General features: G+C 41.1%; 1 protein-coding gene across 2 annotated transcripts; it reads left to right on the forward strand.

The window, feature by feature from the left end:
* zdhhc5a (zinc finger DHHC-type palmitoyltransferase 5a) lies at positions 1–27,949 on the forward strand. 2 transcript variants are annotated; one of them, XM_067584451.1, is made up of 12 exons: positions 1–505; positions 7,840–10,166; positions 14,549–14,670; positions 15,123–15,280; positions 16,179–16,351; positions 16,659–16,761; positions 17,077–17,168; positions 17,414–17,540; positions 19,076–19,184; positions 19,296–19,405; positions 21,528–22,684; positions 24,242–27,949. In XM_067584451.1, exons 2-12 carry the CDS (start codon positions 10,003–10,005, stop codon positions 24,471–24,473), a joined length of 2,547 nt encoding a protein of 848 aa, XP_067440552.1. In that variant the 5' UTR covers positions 1–505; positions 7,840–10,002; the 3' UTR covers positions 24,474–27,949. The 2 variants fall into 2 exon arrangements, with proteins under 2 accessions (XP_067440552.1, XP_067440551.1); XM_067584450.1 differs by having other exon boundaries at positions 1–272.
* Positions 27,950–27,981: the final 32 nt, after the last annotated feature.

The raw sequence follows: 27,981 nt of genomic DNA on the forward strand, positions 1-27,981 counted from the left end.
TCATCCAATCAGCGCTATTTTTATTACGACAAGTCTGCTGTTGGACCCTGGCATCAGAGTTTTGTAGTACTGTACTGACAAATGTATCGGCCTCTGGGAGTCTCTTGGCCACTAATGTTATGGATATATGAGAAGAACACATCATTATTTCGGAATTTTCCTCACAGGGTTTTCTTCTGTGTAACCTTCCATGTTGGCGGAGCGACCTGCAGACAGACCGTCGGTATTTTAAAGAAGTTACAAAACCAAGCAGCTTCCACCCGGAGCTAACAGTGAGTACAGCTAGCTGCCTGTTAGCTCACATTTATCTGGAAATGAGCTTGGAGCTGGGATAGCTAGCCACCAAAGCATAACCTGGCACCGCTGAATGACTCGTACGGATAATTATGTATGCAACGAGTTGTCTCTGCTGATTGTAATCTCAAGAGGAAACAACAGGACAAAGACTGGCACATCCCATTCACCGTGTTTGGAGCCAGAGCCTTTGTAATAAAACCCTTCACAGGTGAGCAGTTAGCCTGCTGTTAGCCAGGGCTAACGTTAACCACTGGAGAGCTGAGTAGCTTTTAAGGCTAAGTTAGCTAATGTTAATGTTACATTGAAAAAAAGCTCATACAGTATACTGAGCCCCACTCACACTAATTGTCGTCTAAACCATGAATCGTCTTCGTTTTGGTGTAAATGTTTATGTGTCACACATTTTCTTTTTTCCTGTTGGTGCACAATAGCAGCGAATAAGCTTGTTATAGCAAGAATTGCCTATATCGTGTCAATGCTGTGACTCAGTATTGTTTTTTTTTCATCTTCACCCTACTTTAATTTCATCATCATTAAATGGACTACCTTTAGTCAGCATTGTAATGTAAGATAGCAAACGTTAACATAACGCAGGTCCGTAACGTTATCCTCGTCCTCACTAGCTAACATTATGCGTCCCCACCCCAGCCTCAGTATTACCCACCCACTGTCTAATGTGGGCTGAAGATCGTTATGTCAAATATTATTACCTAAATTTGGCTGGAAACTGCTGTTGTGTTTATCGATAATCAAGCCCAGGGGGCACTGTATTATTATATGTGCACGCCGATTTAAGGAGTGGATCCTACAACGATCGAAAGGGCTTTATATAATGTGTTAAACATATACATTTGAATATCACAACCGCCCCACTAAATTGTGAGATTTTCAATATAAGTTTGGCGTGACGTTTTATCTGGCTTGAAAGAGAATAGCACATTTTCGCTGGGCTGAATCGTGTCCGCTGAGCTGTCAAACCAAGCGCTGCGGGGCCGCTTGGCTGAATCAATTAGGGTTTGCATGTCACCTGGCTCAGCTGTATGTATCAAGCATCCTCTGCCTGCATTTGAGACGTCAGTTAGCTGTTCAGTTCAAACCAGTTATTTTTCCACGAAGCAAAATTAGATTGAAATTGCAAGCCAAAATTGCAGACTCGTGGTCAGGAAATTAGGTAGTTTGCATATATGGGGAAAAGCCATCGTTTTGCCGGTTTTGGTGCATATACCGAGGCTCCATCTGCCGCTGTTACAGCGCTGCTGTGACTGCAGCGGGCCATAACGTTACACACCCAGTATTTATGTTTGTAGGTGAAGGCAATGCTGTCGGCTCCTTTACAGGTAAGGATGTGCCATTGTGTCTGGCTATTTTCTAGCATTTACAGCATTTGAGGGTAGAAATTCTGCATGATGGACTAAGGACACATACACACGCATATGTAGGCTATATATATATATATATATATATATATATGAGAGAACTTAATTTGTGTTATACTGCTTGGCAGTACCATGTCTGTATGACAGTTACAAACCTTAATGTTGTCCTTGACATGTCAGAACATCATCCTCTGTGGCAGTTTGGCAAGCTTAGGCAAATATTGGGTAATAAACAAGAAGTGATATCTTGTATTCCTGGGAGCTTGCATGACATGGTGTGTGTGTGTGTGTTATCAAGTTTTACAAATCACCTCCACACCTGAACATTGGGCTTGTGTTTGTTAAAACCATTTAAATTGTAGATTTTCTTTGAAATTCTTATTTTCAGTAATATTTGCTTTGAAATGGCCACTACTTGGAAGGCCATGAGGGTAAAACATGACTGCAGACACTTCCTCTTCCATATGTTATGATCAAGATTTTTTTGTCAGCATTTGTGTAATACATACATAATACAGATACAAGTGTCCACTTAGCTTAAAATAGACCTACATTAAAATTAGTAAACCACATCAAGTTTAAAAAGATGTGTTTAAGAGCAGTGCTGAGTGACAAAATTATAACAATAATTACTGATACAATGCAATTCTGTTATTGAATTTCATCACCCCTGTGCATGTTCTGGGGAATGTAGTGGCAGAATTAATGTTTCTTTGCTAACATAATGGATAGGATACTATTTACATTATCCCAATTAGAAACATGTTTGCCAAAGCTGAAAAATGAAATGCAATTCAGAGAGCCAGACACCGCAAGCTCAGTAAATGGATTGTTATGTGAAACAGTTGTAGGGTAGATTGCCTTTATATAATTGATTTGATGTGTAGAATGATGCGGGAGTGGGATTCAAGTTGTTGTATTACTTGTTATTCGGACAGGATCCAGAATTATGGAGTTAGGTTATTTGACCTAACCTGAGCTGCTGTCAGAGGAGACTTTATTTCTTCTCCCTGACTTTGTAGTGTTTGAAAAGGTTAACATTACTGAGAACATCAATACAAGTTGAGACAGAGAGAAAGAGAAAGGGGAGAGCAATTAATGCTGATGAATGGGGCAGCACTAATAGATAAAGTGTAGGACGACAGGTCCATCCATCATGCCTGGCCTGAACAGGTGCACTCATCTGCTTATTGATTGAAGGGTTGAAGACTTGAGTCCATAAACTGAACCACTGTGTTTCTGCTTGTCCTTTTCTCTGCAAACTCTCTCTGATAAAGATGCTGCTGAGCTATTTCTTCTTTGTTTATTTATTGCACAAGTAACAAGACACAGAAAAACCGTAATGCATTAAAGTCCAACTGAAATCACATTTAGTCATCCCCTTTTGCAGTCAAAAACAATGTCAATTTGTTTTTTTTTTAGATTTATTGTTAATAAAATGCTCCTCTTCCTCTCAGCTGGAGAGGCGAGTGGATGGACAGTAGCTGGCAGGCTCAGTCCCAGCAGGGCAACGGAAGGCAAAGTAGGTGACGAAGTACAAAGTAAACAAACTCGCATTGTAGCTACAGTACATATCATGGACAGACAGGGTGTTGTTAGCAGTAGTTTTGAAGAGTAAGAACCACACCAGCATCTAACTGGACTAAAGTGACATTTGCAGGTACGTTTACATGCTGTTTAATTAGCTATTTAGCAGCAAACTGATGTTAGCAGTGCGCTTATTCCCCCGTGAATGTTTGTTTGGTGGCTCGTTCAACAAGCTAAGGTGCAGGACAAGATGTGTGATCATGTTTTTAAGTTGGATAAGAAGGAAACTTTAGCAGGGAAGCTAATGTGGGTTGTTGTTGAGAGTCTGTGGCTCTTGTGGTGTATAGCAGGATGCTGTCAATCTGTTGGTCAGTGTGAACATCTTCTCCGCCTCTGATAGAATGCTGACATTACTGCTTCATGCAAATATGGTGTAAAATAAGCAATTCAGAAAGAGGACCGATAGGATACTGACAAGCAACTTCATAGTGCTTTCACAGCCGTAGTTCTGTTCTTGTGGTCCAGATCAAGGAAATAAATAATACTTTTACCCTTTTGCCATTGCTGTCATCCTACATTGACTGTAAAATGGTGAATAACATTTTCTAAGTGTCACAAACCCCCCTGAAATGACTCTTCCAGCGTTCCAGCACTTTTCAGACCTGCATGCTCTCAACTTGCTGGGCTGGAGAAGGACTACTGAACATGCTGCTATGGGTTCAAAAATGTGGAAGCCCACAGAGGCTTTCTCAGTGTATGTGCCCAGTGAGTAACTTTCGTAGGACGTGGTATCCAGTTCTTCTTAATACATCCATGATTGCTACATGGACAAGTCTGTTGTTTGGTTTACACAGGGGCTGGTGTGGCAGCTTTCACACCAGCCTAAACAAACCAAACCAAACGGACACCAAACAGGTTGGGTGTCCAAAGCATTCACTGCAAACAGAAGAGGGCAAGACTCATCAATTATATATATTTATATTTGGAAGAGAAAATAATAGCAAACAGTAAAATTATTACTATTAAGCCTACGTATCATTACCTAAACTGTCTGTTGTACACATTTGTCAAACTTTATAGACCATCTTCCTGGTTCAGCATTGGCCAACTGTACAGCAGTAAGTACTCTACCGCCAGTAAGAACGGCAAACAAGTGTATTCCTTATGAAAGACTCAGCAGCTGAGTGATAACCTGTTTTGACTACTTCCAGGAACTATGAAACAAGGAACTAAAAGCAATTTTCAGTTAAGGAAACAACAACATAGAGTCATAGTCTTTGTATTAACTGTTGTGTGGCTCTGATGTTTGATTGGATGTATTGAATGAATGAAAAGGAGACATAAAGAGGTGGAAAAGGAGACTGGAACTCCTCTCCATAGTAGACGGTCTGCTGAGTGAGTGTTTGATGGCTGTTCGTTTCTACTTTAGAACATGACTACCGTGAAACACTCAGCAAATAAAGTTTTGTTTCTCTCATTCATTCATTTTGTTCTATCGTCCCTCGTCCTAACATTGATAGCAGGACTTCCTTTTTAGTGAATGAAGTGGTACACAAGTTGTTCTTGCCTCGGCGTTTGTGTTCACCAATCAGCAACGTTCAGCTATGGAGGGTTTAAAAGGTTCAAAACCAAATATACAAATACATAAATAATTATATAATTAAATGCTTAAATAAATGAGTAAATAAATAATTATGCAATTTAATGCTTAATTGTCACCATAAATAAGTCACAAATGAAATGAGACATTAAATATATAAATGTTAAATTTATTTGTGTATTTCTTTATTTATTAATTCATTTAGATATATTTACACATTTGTGTATCAATTTATTTATTTACTTATTCATTAATTCACATTTATTCATCTATTTATACTTTTATTTATTTCTTTACATATACTTTTATTCATCCATAGTGTAACTTACTACAGAAAAATCAATAAATGTGTCAACTTTATCCATCAAAAGTCAGGCGTTTGGTTAAAGCCTCTGATTGGTGAATGAACAGTGCTACAGACCCAGCAGGCTCAACCAGTCAATTGAGCTCTCTTTGATCGAGGTATGAGTTTTCACACTGTTAAGCTATTACAATCCAGCAGATGGGCGTTATTATGGCTCCCACTGTTTTTCTTGGCATGACACACCCTCTGTAGCATTCAAGCTCTAGGATTGGTCAGACGTCCATGCTTGTGTCGCTAGCCTGCTATTTCCTAACTGTATGTTCAGTGGGTGTCTGGTGCTGAGTAATGGGAAATGTTAATTATGAAGGACTATGAGTTAACAGTTTGAATCAAATATAGAGGCTTTATTATGGATAGCTTGTAAAATAGCGATATGGGGCACTGAATTTTTCTTTCTTCCTTCAGATCTCTTTTCCTGGGACTGCTGCTACTGCACTGAGGAGCTGTTGTGCCGCACGCCGGCCACAACACACCGCAGTACGGATAGACATGTTGATGAGGACCGCTGTTGAAATGCAGTTTCTGGACGTTTTGGAAGTTTGCACTGTCCAAAAATAAAAAAGAATCTAAAGGCCAGCCCAGTGTGATGTTGGTGCTGGGAGCTGAGGCGAGAGTTGCTAGTGCTGGTGGAAGGTGCAAACCTCCAAAACTTCCCGAAACTGCATTTCAAACAGTGGACCTTGGCAACATCTCTATCCATCCTGCGGTGCGCTGTGGCTGGCATGTGGCGGTACAGCTCCTAGATGCAGCAGCAGTCACGAGAAAAGAGATCGAGCGAGCGAGTGAGAGAGAGAGAGTAGGTGTGTTGTAATTCTTGTCTCATTTGTGGTCTGATAAACAGTAAATTCATCAAATTCAGTGCCCCGTATCGCTATTTTTCAGGCTACGCACAACACAGCCTCTATGCTTGACTCAAACTGTTCACTCATAGTCCTTTGGAATTAGCATTTCCCATTACTCAACATCAGACACCCACTGAACATACAGTTAGGAAACAGCAGGCTACCGATGCAAGCATGGACGCCTGGCCAATCCTAGCGCTTGAATGGTACGCAGGGCGTGTCTTGCCAAGAAAAGCAGCGGGAGCCATAATAACACCGTCCAGGTCGACTAGCATTGTTGCAGCCCTCCATCATATCACCCTGCAGCCTCAGTTGCTGTAATATCTCTGTGAGGATCGTTAATACAGCTTCATTAATTTCTATGTCAGTCAGGGCCGATATCATTCCAATTCATTCAGTCAAGCCATCAGTCTGATCTCAAACATAGGAATTGACATTTGCCTCCATCTGTTCAGCTACAGCCAACATATCTACCATTGTAGCACACAAGATTTCATTAAGATCCACACTGGGTGCTGCCATCCTGGATAAGGCAAAAGCAGTAGATTCAAGTTCAACCACCAGTTATAGTTTGTCCCCTGACTTTTGGATGAAGTTGACAGATTTATTTATTTGGCTGCAGCAAATTACACTATGGATAAATAAAAGTATATGTAAATAAGTGGAAATATGTGGATAAATGGACAAATATGTAAATAAATAAATGAATATACAAATGTGTGTATATAACTAAATAAATAAGTACACAAATAAATTTAAAATTTATATATTTAATGTCTCATTTAATTGTGATTTATTTATTTATGGTGACAACTAAGCATTCAATGTGATTATTTATTCATTTATTTAAGCATTTTATCATACAATTATATTTATTAAGCATTATATTATATAATTATTTATTCATTTATTTAAAGCCATAATATGTAATTATTCCGCATTAAAATGTCTAAAAACAACTAGACCTATGTTATATATTTTGTTGAGTTGTGTACTTACATTAACAACATCGACGAACAACTTTCGACGAACAGCTTAATAAAATTTAATCAGGTGAGTTATAAAAAAATTCAACCCCCGTACAGTTGTCATCAAAGGGGAAATTAGCTATAGAGACCAAAAACGTACCAGGCTGTGAACATGTTTATTTCTGCTGTAAAGTTGGGAATTTTAACATGGGGTTCTATGGGGATTGACTCACTTTTGGAGCCAGCCTCAAGTGGCCATTCGAGGAACTGCAGTTTTTGGCACTTCCGCATTTGCTTCATTTTTCAGCCCCAGAGGTTGCCGCTTGGTTCTACCCTTGGAGCAGGGACCTGTTTTTACAACTGGAACTTTCCTACAGGAACTAAATTTCATCCCTAGTTCCTAAGTTCCTGAAAAGTTTCTTGGCCCCCTGTGAAAGTTCCTATGATGGAAACGCCCTAAAACATTTTTCTTCCAATCTTTTGGTTGTAAGCAGACACCGTTAACAAGAGTTGTCTCAGGAAGTGGTGTTTCCCATAGAATTGTTATCAGATACCGGTGATTGTCGGGGTTTGGTTAAGATGCAAGTCTCACTTTGTATTGTGTTAATGAAAGTGAACATGCACTCTTACTGTACTGTAGATAAGTAAGCAGTTGTGCAGCAGCAGCTCAATGTTGAACAGTGTAAGATGTAGGAAAAAAAAAAATATTGTCATCACATGTCAGCCTTTTTATTGTCCTAATGGTGTTGATTGACTGTCCCTTTATAGTTGTAGAGGCAGTGGAAAAAAACATCTAAAATACAGCACCTATAACTGTTAACTGGAGTGTGTGGTATAACAAACCCTTTCTCCCTCTCATTACTAGGTGCAGCATCCGGACCAACCATCAGACTGGATTCACTTTTTTTGTGACCAAGGATGATCTTTTGGAATTAATATTCAGTCCTGACACCTCCTACGTGTTTCCTCCATATACACAAAAGCAGTTTGCAGCACAAAAGAGGAGGCCACTGATCAGCACTTTTTTTCGAGGTTGGAGAAGGATACTTCAAACCTGGAAAACCTCAAGATGCAGTCTCTATCTTCCATGCATAATAGCAACATTTTTTCACATTTGCGTTAAGGTCATGTTTTAGGACGTTGCTCCAGAGAGGCTGTATCCTCCAAGGGATTGTTGTGGGAGGGTATTATCCAAGCCTCAGTGCTCTCTGCTGGGGAAGGAAGCAGAGGGAAAGCCCTGGAAGTCCCTGGAGAAGAAAACGGCCTGTGGCTGGGAGGCTGACGGTTACATAACTAACAGGCGCGGTTGTTCGCAAACACAGTGGATCAAGGAGACCAGTGGAGAAACTGAGGTTAAGTGTGTTCTGTGTTGCTGAAGCCGGCTGATATTACTCCCATTTACTGTTCACACTTAATCCCCAGGGCTCCTTATCAACACAGCTGTATTCACGTTTAACCTCCTAGGTGTAATTTTAGCTCTCAGCATTTTCATTTACATGGATACTAATGGATGTTCTACTGGATTTTCACCCAGATGTTTTGGAAAGTACCACACCATTACTTCCTGCTTTTTGTCTTCCAATCACACCCCTGGTGCAGCTGGCAGGTGAGGTGGTTTGAATCAGCCACCGGTGGGGTTTAGGGATGCCCCGACACAGGAAAACCAGGCTACTCCATTGGCCCGCTTACAGACTGCTGTTTCTAATACGAGTCCTGGACTGAAAGCAAATTGTCTCCCTCTCTGACAGAGAGCAAAAGGGTTGTCGTCTTTTTTTTTTTATTTACAAGACTTTTTCTCACACTGCTACAGCTGCGCAGACTGCTGATCTGCGGGTGCTGAAAACTCCAGAATCTCCATATATTTTACTAGCACAGACTTGGCTACTAACAATCCCATGTCCCATTTTTGGTCTGGACCTGCACTTTTTCTAAGCTGAAGAAGGTCACAGAGGAAGGAAAACCAAAAGCCAAGTCAGATTATCACACAGGACATTTTCTCTTTCAAGCTGTCCTTTCTCTTTCTTTTCACTCTCATTTTATGTCTCGCTTTTGCTTTTCTTCTGTCTTATTTGTTCATCTCCTACCAAAACAGGTCTACCTCTGCCTACTCTTGTACCTCACAAAAGTCCCATTTATTTACCAATCAAATCAAAGTGTTCAGTCTACTGACCTGTCCACCAACCTGCTCACACCAGACACAAGACATAGAAAGCACCATTCTGTCACAATTGAATTTAATCTCAAATTTCAGTTTGATCTGTCAATCAAGGTTCATCAGTTGTGCTGAGGTTTGATAGTTATGTATTTCAAATAGGACTTCAACATCACTAAGGAACAAAATTATTGTGTCAGCAGAAGGGTCCAGATACTTTTTTTATATCTAAATAATAGCCATGTTTTTTTAATTGCACTATTATGATTTTCACCAAGCCTTTATTTACCTTTCTATACAACAAGCAGATTTAGTCTTTTTAGACTGATTTTATTCTTGTGGACCCTTAAGAATGATCTATTTCTATTGGCTTGTATTTTTAATTGATTGACATGTTTGGTAGAGCAGAGTTGAACTAGTATTGTGTATTTGCCTGCGACTCTTAACAGGTAGCTGTCCGGACACCTTTTCCTCTTAACAATCTGTGGCTTATTTGTTTATCCCGCATTCCCACCTGTTTTTCTGGCTGACTGGAAAACAAAAGCTTTTACAGTAGTGACTTGTAAGCTTCTTTTAATCTCTCACACACAGTTGATCAGGATTGACCTAAGAACCTAAGAAAACAAGTGTTGGCTCCTCCTCCCATCTCAGTGTGCTGATGCCAAGGAGTGTTTCCCTCTTTTCCACGAGAAAGAGGAAGTCCTTGTCAACTATCCCTCCATATTTTTTTGTATCTTTTTTTTCGCCAATCCACCATTTCTAACCCTAACTACAAATCCACTCAATATATCTAAAGAAACTGTTAACTCTGAATGACGAATCCCTCAGCATAGCCATTGCTGAACACAACACACACACATCAACACACAGGAAGTGATGCCAGGTGGCAGCAGTAAGAGCGGAGGGCGGGGTCCATCCTCGTCACCCCTCCCCCACACCGTGGTCCCGCCCAGCAGACCCCTGCGACCCTCCCGCTACGTCCCTGTGTCAGCAGCCACTTTCTTCCTCGTTGGTTCCACCACGCTATTCTTCTGCTTCACGTAAGTGGAACAGCTCATCAGTCTCACACACATACAGCTACAGAAAGGACCATTTCATCTCACAAACAGAAAAATGGTAACTTGCAGGTAGGTTGTTGTAACCATCCTGGAGAAAGAATGTTCTTCTGTGGATTTATTATTTAGGTCATCTCAGGTGCTTCTTCATGTAATCCCAGATTGACTCCATGATGTTGAGATCAGGGATCTGTGGGGTTGGACCCCACAGATCCCTGACACCATACCATCTGTTGCAGGACTCATCATTCTTCTTGAAAATAGTGAAAATAGTTCTTTATGACTCTAGCTGTATGCTTGTCATGTCATGAATAAATTTGGGACCAATCAAACACCTCCCTGATGGTATTGCATAATGGATAAGAATCTAAACATCTAGGGTGCCTGAAACTTTTGCACAGTACTTTTCATGGTCCTATAAAAATCCACAACCATCTCCTTCATCTTGGTCATAATTAAAAGGAGATGGCTGTTCCCACACCATGCCATAAGGCGGTCCACCAGTTCCCTGTACTCGGCCTCCTGTCCACCACTGACACACCCCACAACTGCAGAGTCATCTGAACATTTCTGCAGAAGACCAGAGTTGTATTGGAAGTCTTTTAGTGTCTCTCAGCTTGTTGTTTTGGTTTTATGAACTTATTAGTTGGTCCATTCTCAGCGTTGTCATCAGCCCTCCTGTTCCAGCAGCAGCAGGCACTGTTTTAAGCTCTGATAAACCTGTACAATACCTGCCCCACCATCAAACAGCAGACACAGTCAGCAACTAGCTGGTGAACATAGTGGAGCATTTAGGAGCTAAAGAGCAAGATTTAGCCAGCTTTAAGCTCAAACCAGACTTGCTCACAATAAGCTGGATCAGTTTTATCAAGCTGAAGGCCGTCTTTTAGGGATAGAGAAATGAACCAAATCTATTGGTGTATCAATCTCTCAATAAAGAGTAAAATACTGTACATTTATACATGATAAAGTAGACGACATAATAAAATTTAATTTGTGCAGTACAGCCAAAAAATAGCCAAATTTAGTTTGGGAAGTCATTATCAAAAGAAATGTAATCTGTACTGCTTTCTAGTTATCAGACTAATGGAACCAGAAAACATGTTAATTAAACTGACATTTTGATGGGTATTTGTCACATAAACACTGATCTGTATGAAGTGTTGCATCTGTACACAGTTTGATTGAAACAATTAACTTGAATATAATTAAGTTTGAGTCAGTTTCATAAATTGTGAGTACATATTACCAAATACTTAACTCAGTTTGCTGGAAATTTGTCAAATGACTTAATTTCTTAAATGTTTTCATTGCTTTGGTAGATTTTATAATCATGAGCACTGTCATATAAGCAACATTGAACCAATCATTTGAGGACACATAGTTTCAACTCTCTGCACATGTTTAAGCTAAAAAAACAGATTTAACCTGCTGTGATGCAGTAGCTTGATACCTGGAAACATACAGCCAGGACAGTGTGGTTATTTGTCTACAAATGGTGGATTGTGAAGAGATTCAGCCACTTTTCTAGTTTGAGAGTTTCAGTATGGATGCAGAACTTTGTAAAAAAACAACAAAAAACAGTCAGTACTGAGCTGAGTTTGTTTTCACATGTAAACAGCGTTTTCAGATTTATTCGCCCCAGTGTGGCCTTAAGCCCCATGAATGTTTTTGACAGAATGCTAAGTCAATGATGTTATAGACTGTCAACACTAATCTTGCTGACACCTCACTCTGGAGTGTGTTTGTGTGTGTTTGTCAGAGGGTGAGAGTGTGAGAAGGGAAAAAAATAGTAGTGAGAGTGGGAATGTGTGAAGCTGTCTGTGGGAGAAATGACGTGTATACGGATTGTTAATGTGAAAAAGTCAGAATGACAGGTTTGAGTTAGTGTGTGTGTGCGCGCGCCCGCCTGTCTGTGTATATCTGTGTGTGCAAACAGTATGTGAGAAAATCTAAGCTGTGTGTGTGTGTGTGTGTGTGTGTGTGTGGTCAGTTTGGTGGGCAGTTAGCTCAGTGCTTCAGATTAGTGGAGAGAAAATAGGCCAACATCTGTCACCCTGACAAAAGCCCATCATCCAGTCTCTCACTCTGTCTTTCTCCCTGAGTGTGTTAGTGTTTGTGTCCCTGCAGTCACTCTCACATTCCCTCTCATTTTCTCATCAGTGAAAGATTACAACACTGCAAGAACAGGCTGGAAAAGATTATCTGGAAAAATGAGGAAGTACAGGAGGAGACCATACACCAGTCGTATGGTTATGTTGTTTAAATATTGGATTATTATTATTTTGTTTTTTAGAAAAATGATTAATAATATGCATTTCTTTGAGGTAATTAATTTTGGAATGCATATAGTCAAATACAATAATGCTAAATAACAGTACTCATTGTAAGCTACTTCTATCTTAAAAACATCATCAACCATCCAAAACCCATACTGGTCAAACTGACCAGTTTAACATCTGTTTGCTGCGTTACTCACAGTCTGATGAGAAAGATCAGTATCACTTTAATTTCTCTCAGTTCAGGACACAGATGAGCTTAGCTCAATGACTGGAAGCAGTGGAATAATGCCAGCTCAGTCAGCAGTGTCCATCAAATGTGACAAAATGTGGTTTACAACAGCATCTTCACATTTTGGGTATAATGTCATGGAGACACAACAATCCAGTGTAAGCAGTGCCATGCTGCTTTGGTATTTTCCTGACCATGAAATTCACTTTGCTGGTCTGTGTGGTATTTTGGTGCTTAGCACACTGGGCACAGATGGGAGGAGAGGCGCAAATAGGTGGGAGGTTCATTCAAAGAGGCAACACAAAGTTGTTGGTATTAAGTGGAATTTGGGTCCTAGACTTCACGCTGAGAAGAGACATCTCAGACGTACCTCTGTTTTTTGGCACGATGTTGATTTTATCAACAAGAGCAAAGTAAACACTTGTAGCAAATGTGCTGTAATTTGCTTAAAATATAAATAAACAATTAATTTAATAATATAATTTAATTAACTGTTAATGAAATATTCAGCCAATGATTTAAACCTGCAGTGCAGAACTTTTACATGTAAATGAAGGTTTGTTACATTCAAGCCCTTGCTAATTGACTTCACACAATGCTGATTAAGTCTATCACCTACAGATACATCTCTTTGTATTTCACAGCATACCAGAGTTTTTAAACTGGTGTCGGGTTTGACGTTCCTGCACTAGTTGTGTGACACTCAAAACAATTTATTCATAATTTAACAGCTGCAACCGTAACAACAGAGTAGGCCAACAGTGTTTTTGTAATTACTCTGTCAGTAGAGGGAGACAAAAGACCCGCACTCCAGTTTTAAATTGGCATCAAAAATACATTTTAATGTGATTAAATTAGGAACATCAGTAAAACAGCCTGCATTGATTTATAAATGAATATTGGTGATACAGTATCTGTTAACTGATGACTGACTGATGACTGACTGTTTGAGAGCTATGAGAGCAGTGATGTGACTGGCTTTATTTATGAATCACCACACCCTCTAATCTATAGTCAACTTCACCCATGCCCTTTTGCACTTTGCACTGCTGTGCAGACATGAACCAATGTAGCAGGTGTGCCAGGAGACACCCACACTGTCCATGTGCCCAAGATCTACCACGCTATGCTTGTTGTTGTGCTTCCATGGTTGAAATTGGACCCTTCATCTTAGACATTCAACATGTAACACTTGACTTCCTGGAGCTATTTCTTGGGCGTTGTCAGGTTTGAGCACTGTTGTAAAAACTGTTGTAAGTAATCTTAGGCAGCCATATATTTGTGAGATGTTTTTATTGACCTACGTCTTCAGGAGGAACTAGTGTACTTGGGGCTGAGGCAGGATGGGGAAAGGTTTGGGAAACAAATACATTGTTGGTTTCTGTCTTTTCATGAGATTTGTTGGTAATAAGAAAAATATAGAAGAAAGGTCAGCCTTTTCCTTTCCGCACGGTCAGTGATTCAGCTCACTTTGAGCGAGCCTACACTTTCACAGGTTTGAGCCTACAGACATGTTGCTGTGACAGCAGCTCCAGACACATTTTAAACCAGCATTGAAGACCTGTGAAATCCAGGCTCATGTGAAATCAACTACAGTCAAAGCATATCATTCCCAGTTAGCCACATATGGAGAACTATTCTCTGGACCTCTACAAGCTCTGGATGAAACGGATGAAATTAGTCTGAAGATGAATATCACCAAACTAGCATATTTCCCAAAGTGTATTTACAGTGATAATAATTATCAGTCTGGAAGAGGACCTCATTTTCATGATAACTAGGAAATATCATATGAAAGTGGTTGTCCTGGTTTTTTCTCTAACTGTCAGGCACTGTCCTCTCTGTTTATGTTTTAGATGTCCATGGCTTTCAGAGCGTTTCTCAGTGGCCGTGCCCATCTACAATGGAGTCATCTTCCTGTTTGTTTTGGCTAACTTCTGTATGGCCACATTCATGGACCCCGGCATCTTCCCAAGAGGTGGGTAGTTAGATGGAGGTACACACTGCACTTTATGTCTATATGTGATGTATTTTATGTCACTAAATAGGCCATTAAATTGTAGCTTCAGTTTTTTTGTTGCTGTTGGTTTTGTGTTATTTTCACCATTTAATAGACACAGAAAGATACTTAGTAGGGGACAGAGTTGAGGCAGTTCAGTTTAATTTGGTTTGATTTTAAAATCAAATTAGAGCTCACAGCAGTCACATTAAAATATTGTTGACAGCAACTGATTGATTGACTGACTGATTAACAAATTAACCTTTCACTTGATCTATGATTGATCCGAGGAGGAATTTCAGGGCGATTATTGAGAGAAAACGAGTTAGATGTTGGGTTGAGGGATTTGTGATGTGATATCAGGTCTAAAACCCTCATTATGGTTGACTTCAGGGTTGATTGCGTGTGTTTTCTGTGGCTTGTCTCTATAGCCGAGGAGGACGAGGACAAGGAGGACGATTTCCGTGCTCCCCTCTACAAGACGGTGGAGATCAGAGGGATCCAGGTCAGGATGAAGTGGTGTTCAACTTGTCGCTTCTACAGGCCGCCACGGTGCTCCCACTGCTCCGTCTGTGACAACTGTGTCGAGGTGTGCACACAGACACACACACACACATACTCACCATTTACACAGAATATTCATGTACACTGTCTCTAATTAGGAAGGTCACAGTCAAGTTTTTACTTAAATATTTTCCTACTGAACCATGCACAGTCTGCCTAAAGAAGACCTACATGAAGATTTGTACACCCAAATCAAATCAGACAAGTGAGACAGTACATTTACTGCCAGAATGACAATTACTGCTAACCTTTTCCTCTGCTCCGCTCGCATCCACCGTCACTTCTCTGCCGCTCACTCTTTTCCCACTCGCTACGCAAACATACTACGCAATGCCGTATTCCTTAACAGAGTTATGCTACCAATAGTTTCCTAGGCAACGACACAGAGTTTGACTCGTTTTCACAGGTAATTTGTTAGTCTGTCCCTCCCGCCACAGGAAATAATGGATTAATCCTGGAAGGCTGTTGATGTAGCACTTTTCTCCTTATGAAAGTAACACGGAGATTAATCGAAATGAGAATTTTTCCTACAAAAGTGCAGTTTGACTTGGAAAAAGCCCACACTATGATAATATAACAACACAATATATAGTCACCAAAAATAGAAGCTGATATGATGAACTGTGAAGTGAAGCCTTACCAGATTTATTACTGTGGAAATACTGACACTCCTCAGAGCTTTTCACATTGTTCATCACCTCATTGTCTGTAGCAACGGAATCAATAAAGTAACTAAATATGCTACTGCACGTTATCTGAGGCCACTTCTACAAAGACCAAAAATATCAATAGTCGATAGGAGCTAAACTTGCATCAAGCATCAAATCAAGTTACTCATGTTATAATATCACTTTTCATATCAGCAAATGTCATTGACTGTGCCAGTTTTCTGACCTCAATGTCTTCTAACCCTCATAATGTAGGACTTCGACCACCACTGCCCGTGGGTGAACAACTGCATTGGCAGGAGGAACTACCGCTACTTCTTCCTCTTCCTCCTGTCACTGACGGCTCACATCATAGCTGTGTTTGGCTTCGGCCTGCTCTTCATCCTCTACCATCGCCAGAACATCGACCGCCTGCACGCCATCGTCACGTATCCTTTTAAGAACCTCCTAGTCTCTATGAATAGGGTTAGATTCATTTTAGATTGAAGATTCTGTTCAGTTTGCAACGACTGAAGCTCTCAAAAGCTTCAACAAGTCAGTATGTGTTTTCATGCATTAATACAATCTGCTTCTTTCTCCCCTCTCACCTAACTTGCTTAAGAAATTTTCTCGGTAGTAAGTTTTTTTTGTGTCCCGATGGTCATGACGCACATCACCATGAAATCTATGAATGGCCTCCACCTTTCTGTTGCTTCTAATGTCTTTAATATATTCCTTGACCTCCTGTGCTCTCAGGCTGGCTGTTATGTGTGTCGCAGGCCTGTTCTTCATTCCCGTTGCTGGCCTCACTGGTTTCCACATAGTCCTTGTTGCCAGAGGCAGGACTACTAATGAGCAGGTAGGAAACTCCACTCAGTGTTTCGGTACGTGTGTACCAGAAACAGCTTGTGTGGAGCTCCTGAAATCCTCTAGTTAAAGATTTCAGTGTTAGAAATAAGAAGTAGGCATGGATGGAGTTGTATGTAGAGTAAATTTGCGCTTTGTCTCAATGCTTTTAATGTTTAATGTAAAGCACTTTGAAATGTGCTATATCAATAAACTTGCCTTACCTACATGTCCAGGAAAAAAGGTCTTAAAACTTTACCTCTGATGCCTGTTTTTTCCCTTCGCTCTGTCACTGTTGGTGGCTGTTTTCATTTTCTTTATTCTTCAGGTAACAGGGAAGTTTAGAGGGGGCGTTAACCCTTTCACCAATGGCTGTTGGAAGAATGTCTCTCATGTCCTCTGCAGTTCACAAGCCCCCAGGTGCATTTTTTAAAACTTTATCCTTCCTATTAAACTACTGCTCTCTCTGATCAGCAACATCCAACAATCTTCCCCTCCTTCAATTTACATCACTCAATAAAATACACATAAGTGGTCATTTTACTGTTATATTTCTAATTTTTAGTCTTGAATTTGTATCCTTTTTATTTCTTAATGTCTAATCTGTGCTGTTTACATCAGTCTAGCACATTATTTCACCACAAATGTGTCTGTGCTCTCTGCAGGTATCTGGGCAGGAAGAAGTGTGTGCAGAGTGTGTGTGTGCAGCCTCCTTTTCTGCGGCCACAGCTGACTGAGGCGCAGCTGGCTGCAAAGATCCTGGACAACGGCATACAGGGAGATCTGCATAGGGTAAGAACAGCAAGATGGGTGTGCTCACAGGGGACAAACGTTTCTGAAGTGCCATAAAACTGACAGGTGTGTTATTATCATTCTGATTCAAACACCGGTTTCAAAGAAAAAAACAGGATTGCTTTGGCCTGCTAGTAAACAAGTGTTATGTAAGGGTGCGGTGCTTCTCATTCAAACCTGCACTCAGTAAGTTTGCATATAGGCAGGTCCAGATGGCAGGGAGTGGTTTAAAAGCTGTTTGAAATTCAATAGCCAGAAATCCTGTAAGGTCACATCAGCAAACACAACACAACCACATCTATCAGCCCAACCTGCCTGTGATGCCTCATAAAAATGTATACAGAAACACACTACAGAGCTGGGATGATTTGTCTGTTTATTGTGTCCTGATGTCAGGAGTCAGATGTACATACATTAGTCAGCCCCAACAGCATCTTATAGTCTAACAAACAGTTGTAACAGTCAGAAATCACTGTACTGGTGGAGGTTGTTGGAGGCTACTCACATCAGTGGAATGAAGTCCACAGACAGTGGTATATCTGAGAAGGAATTGGATTGTTGAGGTTGAGGTTTGATTTAGTTTTTTTCTGGGCTTATTTTTTACTGAAACACTGATGACTGAGAAAAATTTTAAGTATTTTTCCAATTTGACCTTTTTTTTTTTTTTTTTTTTTTTCTTTTAACAGGGACTGAGCAAAATATTGCAGCTGGTTGGTTGAGTTGTTATTTGCTAGATAGCAACTTTAAAGGGGACGTATTATGCTTTTCCTTATTTTCAGACATATATATGATGTCACAATATCGGATGTTCATGTTAAAAGTGGCCGACGTGTCAAATAACAAGGTAAACATATGTAGCAGTAATCCCTGTGAACAAAAAGCAGCAGCTTCAGACTGCTCTGAACGCTTGTTTTCCAACAGATTTTTCTATTTTCAGCCCGAGCTGGCGTCAGTTCATGACAGATTTCTTTATATGGACATCTGCTACCTGCACAGTAAAGCAGGAAATGTTTGGTTGGCAATGATGGTAGAATTACGTAACTCTGATACGTAAAGCTGGCCAATCAGAACAGAGTGGGCTCATCGGGGGGGGGGGGCTAAAACGGCGTGTAAGAGAAACTGTGTACATAGAGGGGAGATAAATAAGGAGTTTTTTGAACTGTGAATCATGCAGAGCTACTCTAGTGGAGTCCAAAAATAAAAAAATAGAGCTGGAATGAGCATAATAGGTCCTCTTTAAAGATGTTTAGTATAACCTTTAGCCAAGTCTAGTTCACAAAATATATTTGTTGTTGTTTGCTTTAAATGAAAAGAAAATATCAGTTTTACTCTTTGTCTTGTTTTAATTATTTCACTCTGGCTTAAAGTTAAATGTCAATCATGGAGAAAGCCCAAATATTCAGACACACATCCCCTTTCATTGTCACATAGACAGAAAATATTCTGTATATAATAATGTTTCTATATTTCAGGCGAAACAACTGAATGCGACTTTCAATCTCTTGATCTCATCTGTCTTCATCTGTTTTTTCCAGTCCAAGTCCAGTCTGGAGATGATGGAGAGCCAGTCATGTGACGCTGAGCCTCCTCCTCCTCCTAAACCGGAGCTCCGCTACCCTGGAATCACCAGAGGGAACACAGAGGGTAACACTTTCCAACTCCCTGCTTACAGCTGTAACTTTCACCACATATCTGAACATGAACTTTGTCTCCACAGTGATATTTTAATTCTATCTCTCTTCAAACTACCTGCAGAGTGCAGTCTACTGAACAAAGCCCCTCCCACCCCCACCATGTACAAGTACAGGCCCAGCTACAGCCCTGGCAAGAACCACACAGCGCTCACACACGCTTACGCCAACCAGGTAACGCACACATATACTGCACATACAGGAGAAACAGTCAGGTGATGTCGTTTCAAAGCACACTCATGTATAAAAAGTACATGGTGTGTGTGTTTCTGTTTTTCCATTTGTTCTAAGACACATTTGTCACTGCCTCTGCTTCTTTTATCTCTTTGATTTCAATCTAATGCATCTCCCTTTTTGTTTTTTTGTTTTTCCTTTTGATTTCCTGTCGGCCATCTTGGTTTGGTTTCTCAGTGGCTTTCTGTTGATCAGTATCAGTAAGTGATTGTTCTGAAAGCTTTTTGTCCTTTCTTATCTTCTCTTTTAACGTTGTTTCCTGCTCCTCTCTGTTGGTTCTGGATGTGGGTGAAATACTGCTTGAAAACATTTAAAATAGTTAGTGACTGGATTTATTTGTGTGACAAGCACTGATTGGACATAAAGCTGATTAAGATTTAAGTATTTTTGGGTTATATTATTGTCCCTGAATAGATGAGTTGTTTGTACTCAGTATTTGAACCCATGTCTGGTCTGTATCTTCCCACCTGTCAGTCCAGCACTCTGTAAAAATATTGTTTTGATTCTCCCTCATTTCTCTTTAGTTTGTTGTTCCAACTTCCATCTCTTTATTAGATTCCTTTCAGTCTTTTTCTCCTCTGCGATTAGAAATACATCTCAGTGACCCCTGTAGATTTTCCCCACATTTTGTGAAATAAAATTGTTCCCCTGTAGCCCATATCCAGTATTATTACTCAGTTATTACCATTATTTGGCAAGTTGGCATGTAAGCAATGCTCTACAAACACACCTAATTTTGATGTTTCATACTCTTGTATCTCAATTGGTCTCACATGAGAAAACATTTCCTGATTCTTCAGACAGACCAGGCCAACCATTGATCTTGCATTGTAATACAGAGGAATCAAAAGATCAACTTGGTTCCCTCTTTTATGTATTGTGGCGCTTCTGTAGATATAAGGTTAGATATAAGGAAGTTTTCATCTGGAGTCACTTTCAATAACTACCAAAAAATGATTCTTTCTGTTAAATTCTAGTTTCAATTTCTTGTCATTAGGAATATTATATTTTAATTGTAATGAATGATTTGTGTGACCTCAGCACTCCCTTGCAACTACTTGTCATTATTCTAGATTACGCATTTGTCTCACAGGTGGTCAGTACTAATATGTTTGACAATGCACACATACAATTGTTATTCACACACTGTTGCCATTTACAAATTACATGGAGAAAGGAAGACTGCACACTTTTGAATATGAAGACAAGCTTTCGGTCAGTAGACCATCATCAAGGCAAATGTTTGACAAAGAGAACCTCAAAGCTTATAATGCTATGATGCCCTTTCATGCACTTGGGAAATGCAGTTCACAGTGGATTTGCTCCCATGTCAGTGTGATGCTTGTTAGGTAGTGGCAAGGGCAGGAATGGCCAGTGCAGGTAGTAGATATGATGTTAAATCTCTACCAGCTGAGAATTTAAACAGCAGCAGATGGTAGAGATGCAGCGGTAAACTTTAATTTCATCATTTCACAGCGTTTAAGTGTTGGCCATACTCTACCTTTTTGTATTTGAACTTTGCCACTACATTTGTGTTTATCTATCTGACGCTGTGATAGAGGTGCTATTTTGTTTACATGCCGCTCAGAGCTGTCACTTGTGTCCAACTAGATAAATTAATATAGAAAGCAATCTCCTAATTGCTTTGATGAAGGTCTAGTGACAGAAAGCTGACTATTATTTAATACTTGCGTTGGGGCCTAAGTGTGCAGAACCTTGATTTCTCCATGTTTGAGTGAGGTTTTTGGCCACCTTAGCATTGTGTTGTGAGGGTGGTGATGTTCTCAAAGTAAACATTGAACATCTAAAAAATGGGCTTCAGACCAACAATATCAGCACTGACCTGTAAAGATCCAAGTCCCTGGTCATGAAAAATTGCTCATAACAACAGTTAAGGTGTCAAGATGTCAACACTAGAGGGAGCTTTAGTGTGGCCGGGACTCATGGTAGATCTCCCATGCTGGGTGAAACTCTGCTTCTGTTTGCTCAGCTTCTTGTTGTTTCTTTTCCCTCTCTCCTTCACCTTCCCTCCTCCTTTTCTTCCTCCCCCTGCCTCCTCCAGTTAAGTCGAGGGGAGAGTGTTGGCAGTGCCAGGGACTCTTCCTCCTCCACCTCCTCCCTCCTCCAGGCCAGCCAGCAGCCTGGTTTCCGCTCCCAGCCCAGCCTGGACCGCAGGGACACTTCATCTGACAGAGTAGCAGGGGGAGGAGGTGGGGAGAGGAGAGAGGGAGGAAGAGAGGTGGGAGGAGGGGGTATCCCTGGCTACTCCCTCGGCGGGCGCTCGTACCCCTCCTTCTCCGACCCCACCGTCCTATCAGGAGTGGCATCGCGATCTTCCAGCTCCACACACACCTCAGCAGGCACCGCCCACGTCTCCGAGGCAACCATCACCTCAGCCAGCTTCAAGAGCTTAGCCAATCAGACACCACCACCTCACCACCCATCCCGCAACGGAAGCCTGTCATATGACAACTTACTGGCAGGCAGCGACGATTTCGACAAAGGGGTGGCAGCAGGTTCGGTAGCCCCTGAGGTTTCCTCTGGAAGACCCTGCACACCAGCGGCAGGCGGCTACACCTCCCCCTTTCTGTCATCACAGCAGAGAGATGCTGAGATGCACTCCCAGTCCTCCCAGTCTCCCCATCACCACCATCACCACCGCTCCTCCCATCACCACCATCACCCCTTCCTCCATCGTTCCTCCTCCTCCACGTCCTCCTCCCCGCCGCCTCCCCCCGAGAGGGAGCGTCTGCTGGGCGAGACCCACCCCAGCACTCACCCTCCACCTGCCAATCAGGGCTCTGCTCCGCCCCCCTCCTCTGCCCCACCTCCACCACACCATCACCACCATCACTCCCATCATCACCACCACCATTCCCATCATCACCACCACCACTCCTCCTCCTCCTCCTCCACCACCACCTCACGCCCCCCCCGCTTCGCTGCCCCCCATGCACCCCCTCACCATGCCTACCCCTACCGCACCCGCTCCACCGACACCCCTCTGGGCTCCTCCTCCACCTCCACAACCCACCCTCCCCGCTCCCCGCACCCCCCGCCTCTGGGCAAGTCGCTCTCTTACTCGAGCGCCGCCGCCGCCGAAATGCAGTACCGGCTGGTCCGAAAGGCCTCGGCGTCAGCCGGAGCGAACGCAGCAGGGGTAGGAGGAGGAAGTGGAGGGATGGGAGGAGGAGGAGGAGGAGGAATACAAGCGCCGAAGTGAGTATGAGTTTCGCATTTTGTCAGGACGATTGGTTTGCTGCTAACCCTGAAAAAACCACCTGCCCGCCTGAAAACCTGACTACCTGATTGACTGCTCCTCCTCCTCCTCCCCTCTCTCTTCCTCCTCCTCCTGCCAGATTTCCTGTGAGTTCCTCCTTCTTCTCCCTCTGCTTGTCTTCCATTTGCCTGTGAAGTTTGAGTGGTTTCTCAGTCTGTAACTGTTTATATTTGTGATGTTGTCATGGTCTGCCTATTGTTCTTGTCTTCCGCTTTACAACTCCTATTTGTACTAATTTTGTTCCACTTAGGTCAGTACATTATTTAGTGCCTTTAGCTTTCTACAGATAGAAGTGGATCCATTCACACTACATGAAATATGCACACATGTAAAAAGTGCAAAAATAACTTCAAATGGAACTATTCTCATGGAGAAACTAGTTTGTTACAGCAACTGTCAACAAGATACTTTTGGAAACAAGAATAGACAAAGAGAAGAGTTCATGTTATCTTACACAGCAGACAATTTAAGTATTAGAATATAAATAACCATTTATGAATTAAGATGCGCAAAAATATCAATTCAAGATGTGCAAAATAACAGCAGCAGTACAACAGACCTTACCAGTATAACGAGTGAAAGAATTCAAGATAATATGTGACATGTAATAAGAAGTCATTATATCTTGAAGTAACTAGAGATGATGATGATGATGTTAGGGAAGGTTTCCCACTTAGACACTGTCGTTCTTTGTTATAATTGAGAACAAATGCATGAAATGTCGTTGTCTTGTTTCCTTCCAGGAATGAGCATCAGTGCCACATGCAACATTTCTGCATTTTTAGTTCAGTAGCTAGATTGTCATCTCATTTACATCAAGGCACAGCCAGGCTTTTGCATGACGACAACGAAGTTGGTTTCATTTTGTGAGATGTGCGTGTCTGTCCTGTCAAACATCCCTGTTGCTTTTCCATGCTGCTCACTCATTGTGTTGCTCTCAGTTACTCCACAAGTGCATACTCCTGTGATACTTGTATCTTCATTATGACTTAGATAACTAAATGAATGGACTGTGTAGAGTTTGAAGGTCACATGGTTTTCCAGCTCACAGATGAGTCAACTATTGAGGAAACATCTGAACAGAAGCTATTTCACCAGCAAGCTATAGCGTTAAACTACAGCTGGTGCTCTTCTGGTGTGTCAGGGTCACTGCCCCCTTGTGGGAAAACATAAACTGCAGCTCCGGTTAGTGGGTTGTAGTGGGTATTTCTCCTACATTGGTCACAAGGGGCAGCAATGAGACCATTCTGTCCACATGCACTTTTGTGTAGCTTTTCTAAATTTGTGCAGTTGCAGCCCATGTAGTAATAGTATCCATACATGTAGAAGGTTGTGGTGAGAGGTGTGCTGTAGACCAACTGAACATTTTAAGTTGAAACTAGTTCATGTCTCATGCATTGCGAGAGTGAAACGGTAAAATACTGATTGTGAACGAGATGTACGGAGCAGTCGCACTGATAGTTTCTTTTTCTCTTTGTGTTTTTGTCTAAAATCAGGGATGAGCTGATCCAGATGAAACCTCTGAGTCAGACCAACGGCGGCCAGCCCTTCTCCTCTTCCTCCTGCTCCGCCCCTTCCTCCCCCTCTCACCCAATCAGTGTGTCCGCCCGGCCCGGATTGGCTTATCCCAACTCGGCATTGACGCAGAGTCCCGCCCACAAGCACCAGGGCAGCGGGGTGAAGAAGGTGACCGGCGTCGGCGGCACCACCTATGAGATTTCTGTCTGATTGGTAGGCAGCTTCCAGCTCGAGGACCAATCAGACAATATGAAGATACTGCTGTCTCTTTCTGCCTTTTGAGGGGAACAATTTAGGTTTTTTGGTGATACAAGAAACCACTATCCTCCTGAAGACTCCTGAGAATTAGTGGAACTATTTTCTCCCCATCTCACTCTTTATTGGCCGAATGACTGCATAGCTAAACTCTACTGTCCTGCCTCCAGCCATCCACCTCAATAACTCTGCTGGTGAAATGAGACCTGGACTGATAGAAGCCAGGACTTGCTGGCACTGGGCTGTTTTGTGGTATAAAAGACAGTTTTCTGGATCTCACTGGACCAAACACGAACCATGAATTGGCTCATTTTTGTGGGTTTTATCCTCACTGTAGCTCAGTAGGTAGCAAGTGGCACTAGCATGGTCAGGTCTTGGTGTTATGTTATACAAGTATAGCAGAGCAAGGCATTAGCACTGCCAGGGTTAGGAGGCCACCAATCACCTCTGGATTAGGGTTTGGCTGCTGTGGGTTTACGAAGACTCCATATCAGAAATTTGGGATTGAAGCTGTGCTTAAGCAACGTTAGTGCCAATATTTAATATTTTAACACTCACGCTATTATATTATTGAACACCCCATGATGAGAACGATGATGATGATGCACAGTCTGTGGAACCTGATCCGAATCAAAGTAGAATTCATTCACAGTTAAGGGCTTCCCATAGACAGCCAGTTTAGTGTTAACTAAATGTGTGATCAGTCCCACTGAAGTCACATTAGTTTTAAGTCATAGCTAGTTTTTAATGTGAGTTATGGCCCCAGTTGAACCTTTTTAAGAGCAGCATCCACCGAACAGAGCGTGGTGTGACTGCTTCAGACCAAGAAAACACAAGTGATGTTTTTGTTCCCAGGTGTTGTGTGATGCATGGAGTCAGTATTGCAGCCCAGGCAGAATCCTTGTAACCTGTCGTCACTCTCCTCGAGGCCGTCGTCTCACTCACAGCCTTCCAGTCAGTCATGGAAATGCACAACACAGCCCGGCAGGAGGTAAATAATCTAGCAAATTAGTCGGATCTATTATTGACTCGTGACAATCTTACCAGTGGCTGGACGGAGCGTCACCCATGAACTCTTATATCGATGTTGCAGTGTGAATTGACTCGCCTTTCGATCGAGGGAAGAAACATGTGACTTTGGAAAAGAAAACTAAATGCTGATTCCCTCTTTCTTTGATTCAGTTGTTGATTTATTCCTAGATGTGAATATGATTCCATGTTTGTACAGGATGATGTGATTTTAAATGTGGATTTCTTTTTAAAAAAAAAAGGTGGCGTTCATACCGGACTGCAGCATGCACTACTATTGCTACTAGCCACCATAGGCCACTGTGTTTGGCTGTGGACCATGTTGTCTGTTGAGCAAACAGGAAGTGAGGAAACTTAAGTGAACAAGGAAATCATGTTTTGGCCTTTTGTTGTTAATGCGGTCCTTAAGACAAGGCAGATTTTTCTAGAAAATGAATTCCTTGAGCAATTGCCTTGAAAATTCAAGTGTTGTCCTTTTTTTATTTCACCTATTTAATTTGAAATTGTTTTATATGAATTTATATGGAAATATAGCTATTGATGAATGAAGAGGTTTTTAATATTGACTGGTGTCATCAGTTCCAGAAAAAAAGATTAAAGCAGCTTTCTGATTGGTTTTGGTTGAAACTCTACAGTTGATCCACTGTTTTCTCTGAAAGTGTCAAAGTTGCAATGTCCCAAATGTCTTATTTTCCGAGAGCACAGCTGGAGAAAAACAAAAAAAACGGCCCAGAACCTGTCAGACCAGACGCCTTATTTATAACATGGTCTTACAGTCAAATTGCATCTTTAATAATGACTTCAAGTCAGTAGTTATTTATAAAAACCTGATTTAACATGGAAATGATATGGCAGAGTAATAGGGCCACTGTTCAGCCATATTGAGAAAAAAGTCAAATATTTTGAGAATAAATGTATAATTTTACAAGATCAATTTATAATTGTTTGAGGAAAAAAAGTAAAATTTCAAGAAAATAGGGTTAAAGTTGTAATTATATGAAAAGTTGTTCATTTTACAAGAAAGCATTGCCAGATCAAGCTGTATTTTTATGAAAGAAAAAGTTTTACATTTACAATAAAATACACAGAAAAGTTGTAAAGCAATGAGAAAATGTACATTTACAACAAATTCACAAATGGTGATAATTTAACAAGGTCAAAAAAGTCAGATTATAAAAGTAAATTCACAAAAAGTAATATTTCAACACTTGAATTGAAAACTGAATTGAGAAAAATAATAAACTGATAGTATTTAATGAAATGAATTTGAATATGAAGTCAATATATGGATGAAAGAAGACGTTCATAAATGAGGCTCCTAGTCTGACATGTTGAAGAAAGTTGTGATGATGTAGTGAACACTTGTAAAACATCAACTATCCATCATGTGCTAAACATTTCCCATTCAGTCGTCCACTCTGACACTTCGACAGCTTTCTGGGATAAAATCCAGCAATTTGTCGCACCAGTTGTACAGTGAGTGTGAAGTTTACACTCAGTATAACCTTCAAGTGATCACACTTACATTTGATGTAAAGTATGCAAAAATACAAATGTGTCTGACCGAGAAAGGTCTCATCCACTTAAGAGTAGTGTGTAGTGCTGGAGATGTGCATGTATTTTCAACATTTTTCTCATAATGAATTTTAAGAAAGCCTGCGCAACTGAAATCTGGATTCTGAGAGAATACTACTCGGTCCTGAATCCAGCTACTGGAACCAGCTGTTTGAACTGGTGCGACAGATTGCAGGACAACATGTGTTTAACAGTTGTTGGTAAGTGATGTAGTGCTTTGTAACTATGTCATCGCTTTGTAATGGCCTGACATAGTGGGCAGTAAGTATGACTTTTAATCACCGTTCAGTTTACATCTTTAACCATGTTGTCTTACTCGTCTGAGACACAAATAGCATAAAACATACATTAGGACCACATTACTCATCACTGGATATGATACGAGTAGTTGTGGTAAAATATATTCACATGTGTGACGTCTTACAACTCTTTCATACAGTGAAGCCACTTATCAGAGAAGGAAATCCTGTGTCTGACTTCATTTCTGTGCAGACATGAATGCTGTTTTTGATCTGTGACATCACAAGAAAAGAAAAAAAATTCTGTATTTCATTTCAGCTTTATTTTTTCATTTTGCTGTAATGTGAGGACTCTTCTTTGTTTGAGCAGAATGGATGGTAAATGAAAATGTGGGCTGTAGGTGAACGTTAGCGAGCGCATTTCTGGCAGGCTTTGGCTGTGTTTGATTAGGACGGCTGCTCTCAAATCAAAGAAATGACGTGTACTGTACAGCTTCATGTGAGTGTGAGTGTGTTTGTGGATGTATGTATGTTTGGATGTGGTGAGGGGCTGGAGGATTGATAATAAACTTCAAACAGACAAAGAAATGGAACGTTGTTGCTCTTTACACTCAAAGATC

Source organism: Thunnus thynnus, chromosome 3, assembly GCF_963924715.1.
Source record: "Thunnus thynnus chromosome 3, fThuThy2.1, whole genome shotgun sequence".
Lineage (NCBI taxonomy): Eukaryota > Metazoa > Chordata > Actinopteri > Scombriformes > Scombridae > Thunnus > Thunnus thynnus.